The sequence below is a fragment of the Ceratotherium simum genome, chromosome 39 (assembly GCF_057802395.1).
Source record: "Ceratotherium simum simum isolate JZ-2026a chromosome 39, ASM5780239v1, whole genome shotgun sequence".
Classification (NCBI taxonomy): Eukaryota; Metazoa; Chordata; class Mammalia; order Perissodactyla; family Rhinocerotidae; genus Ceratotherium; species Ceratotherium simum.
In genome coordinates, this window is record NC_141938.1 from 363,777 (window position 1) to 367,811 (window position 4,035).

Here is a 4,035-nt window from a genome sequence, read left to right on the forward strand (position 1 = left end):
AAATTCAATGGTTATTGAGGAGAGTGTAACTGGAGACATGTTAGGACAAAAGAAGATAAAGGCCAATAGGAAATTTCCTGCAATCAGGAAAGGTCATAAAACTTAGCAACAGATATATTTATTTTTCTCTTATGTTCTCTATTGATTGTGTCCCTGTGGGTAAGTCAGTAAACTCTAATATACTTCCGTTTTATTTTCTGCAAAATAAATAAAATAGTTATTGAAGTTTTTGTGGAGTTTGGATGAGGAAACAACTGGAAAGCAATGGACCAAGTCACACAACTTATTGTGACTAAAGGGGAGGTAACTGAAGTTTGATGAGAAGATCTTATGCATGTGTCCAGTACAGTGCTCACTTGAGGGTATTACCACAGTATATATTTGAAAACTAAGCTAATAAGTAAGCTCGTGTCTTCTCTGGAACTTCCAGATAAGGCAAAGTATCAGAATGGTGTGGAGAAACCAGACCTTCAACTTTGACTTCATCCTGCTAGGAATCTTCAATCACAGCCCCACCCACATCTTCCTCTTCTCTCTGGTCTTGGGCATCTTCACAGTGGCCTTCATGGGAAACACAGCCATGGTTCTTCTCATCTACCTGGACACTCAGCTCCACACACCCATGTACTTCCTCCTCAGCCAACTCTCCCTCATGGACCTCATGCTCATCTCCACCACTGTACCCAAGATGGCTGTCAGCTACTTGTCTGGCAGGAAATCCATCTCTGTAGCAGGTTGTGGACTCCAGATACTCTTATATGTGTCCCTACTTGGAGCTGAATGTTTCCTGTTGGCTGTCATGGCCTATGACCGCTATGTGGCTGTATGCCACCCTCTTCAATACACAATTCTTATTAATCAGAAGGTCTGTGTCCGCATGACTGTTGCTTCCTGGATCTTGGGGTCTCTTGATGGTATCATTGTTCTTGCAGCAGCCTTGTCATTCTCTTACTGCAGCTCCCTGGAAATTCATCACTTTTTCTGTGATGTTGCTGCCCTATTCCCTCTCTCTTGTACAGACACCTCTGCATTTGAAAGACTACTTTTCATCTGCTGTGTGGTGATGCTAATCTTCCCAGTCTCAGTGATTATCATTTCCTATTCAGGAGTTCTTCGAGCTGTCATCCGCATGGGCTCTGGGGAAAGTCGCCACAAAGCCTTCACCACCTGCTCTTCCCACCTGTCTGTGGTTGGACTCTACTATGGGGCTGCCATGTTCATGTACATGAGACCAGCCTCTATCCATACACCAGACCAGGACAAGATGGTGTCAGCCTTCTACACCATCATCACTCCCATGCTGAACCCTCTGATCTACAGCCTCCGCAACAGAGAAGTATCCAGGGGACTTCTGAAACTATTGAGGAAAAGAAAGTTAATATAATTTCATCCAACATGTTTGATTGCCCAACTTGGTCAACACTTCTCAAGGAAACTTGAATCCCTTGCATAATTCTATTCCTATTTTTTTAGTCTTTTCTCCCTCTTTTTTCAAATTTAAAATAGCTGTAGTTAGTATATTATATAAACATCATGGGTAAAATGGGTTGTAGTTGGACTGCTCCACTCCTGTGAGTTTGTCATATCACTGGTTGTGAGCTGCGAGCACTTGGCTTTAGGATGCCTGCCTTTGGAATCAGGTATAAGTCTGAGCTTCTTTGCTTGTCCAAGGAAAAAGGTTGGAGTTGATCCACTGCTTCGGGTCAGCTGCTTCTTTGTTTAAAGATTAGTTACCTGTGAGTAATTTTCTTCAGCTTTACCTCTCCTCAAACCTGTGCTTTGACTGTTTTATTTCTAATTCTTTCTACTCAATTCCCAAACATTTAGTAGTGGGGAGTTAGTGTTGACACATTCTTCAATCAGGTGTTCAGTGTATGTAAAATAACTTTTAGAAACTCCTACATAGGTTTTAACCTTTAAAATAAAGTGAATATCTTAACAAGTCCATATAAATTATCTATTTGTTTTGGCTGCCCAACCTTCATCACTATCAGGATTGATTTTATCCAGTATTCATCCTTATATTGATAACTAGAATCTATTTGAAGTAATTAGAGATCTATCAGTTATCAGAATTGATAACCATGATTTTTTTACAGCTTTGCCAAAATGATTCCCTATAAATTATTCCACAAAATTATCCCATAAAACTGACATAAGTTTTCTTAAAGAGAATTCACAGTCTCTGTATTTGTCCACACCAATTGTTTAACGTTCCGTGGAGTGATCGCACTTTGATGTAACTAAACCTTTATTAATTTATTGCAATTTGCATATCTGAAAAATATACATCCTTGAAAATTAAAAGCAATCCTCACCTGCCTCATGGAGACTATCTTAATTTCATTATACATAATTTTAATGCATGTTTATAATATATTATTGCTCCATAAATACATTTTTTTCCTGAATGTAGACTTTATATTTTAATAATATACACCATGAATTATAATCTTTCACATCCTTTTTTATCAAAATAGCAATATTTGGGGAAGTAGAATATTCTCGGTATGTTTTTTAAGGTAAAATTTACATAGAATGAAATTCAATATTTTAAGGTGCACAGTTCAGTGATTTATAGTAGATTCACAGGTTGTGCAACCATCATTATCTAATTGCAAACTTCATTATCACCCCAAAAAGAACAACCATACCTGTCAATGTTCATTCCCCATTCTCTCCTTCCCAAACCCTTATAATCACTATGTTTGTGACTATAGTTTTGCCTGTTTAGGACTTGACATACAAATCGAATTACAAAATTTGATCTTTTGAGATGGCTTATTTCACTTAGCATGTTTTTAAGGTTCATGTTGAAGCATGTATTAGTATTTCATTCCTTTCTGTGAATGAATAATATTCCATTGTAAAGTCATACCACCTTTTGTTTATCCACTCAAATATTGATAGACATTTATAGTGTTTCCACTTTTTGTCTATTATGAAGAATACTACTACAAACATTAAAATACACATTTTTGTGTGGGCATATGTTTTCCAATCTCTTGAGTGTATATGTAGGAGTAGAATTGCTCAGTCATATGGTAACTTTGTCATTAACTTTTGCAGAACTGCCAGTTTTCCACAGTGTCTAAAAATTTTACGTTTTCACCGTCAATGTCGTAGGATTCCAAATGCTCCAAATCCTCATCAACTCTTGTTACTTTCCATTTTTTAACATTATAACCATTCTAGTGAGCATGAAGTGGTATTTCCTTGTGGTTTTCATTTGCATTTTCCAAATGACTAATGATTTAGTACATCTTTTCATATGCCTATCATCTTCTGAATATCTTAAAGAAATGTCTGCTAAGATCCTTTGTTCATTTAAATTGGGTTATTTTTCTTTTTGTTGTTGTTGGACTTCTTTATATATTCTGGATACAAGATTCTTATCAGATATATGATATGTAAATATGTTTTTCCCTTTCAGTGAGTTTTCTTTTCACTTTATTGATGATATCCTTTGAATTATAATTTATAAACTTGTTTTAATTTGGATGCAGTCCAATTTTTCTATTTTTAGCATTTTATTGCTTATGCTTGTGGTATAATATCTAGGAAACTATTGTCTAATCCCAGGTCACAAAGATTAATGTATTCTTTTTAGAGTTTTAAAGTTTTATTTGTTATATTTATGTCATTGATCCATGTGAGGTAATTTTTGTATATGATGTGAGGTAGGAAATACCTCCATTCTTTTACTTGTGATGTCCAGTTATCACAACATCATTTGTTGAGAGACTATGCTTTCCTCATTGAATTCATTTTGTACCCTTGTTGGAAATCAGTTGATCATAGGTGTATATATTTAGTCCTGGACTCTCAGTTCTATTTCATGGATCTATATATCCATCTTTATGTTAATATTGCAGTGCCTTGATTAACATAGCCTCATTGTAAGTGAAAAGTCAGAAAGTGTAAGTCTTCCAACTTTGTTCTTCTTGGCCAAAATTGGTTAGACTATTCTGGGTGTCTTGAATTTCCATATAAATTTTAGAGTTAGGTTGTCGATTTCTGAAAATAAAGAGCAAC

General features: G+C 35.8%; 1 protein-coding gene across 1 annotated transcript; it reads left to right on the forward strand.

Moving 5' to 3' along the window:
• The first annotated feature begins 448 nt into the window (after positions 1–448).
• LOC101396873 (olfactory receptor 2M4) lies at positions 449–1,384 on the forward strand. Its single transcript, XM_004443418.1, has one exon. It carries the CDS (start codon positions 449–451, stop codon positions 1,382–1,384), a length of 936 nt encoding a protein of 311 aa, XP_004443475.1.
• The last annotated feature ends 2,651 nt before the right edge of the window (positions 1,385–4,035 follow it).

What these genes read in the sequence shown, in the direction of transcription:
- LOC101396873 (XM_004443418.1), top strand. Translation starts at nt 449, where the DNA reads ATGGTGTGGAGAAACCAGACCTTCAACTTTGACTTCATCCTGCTAGGA.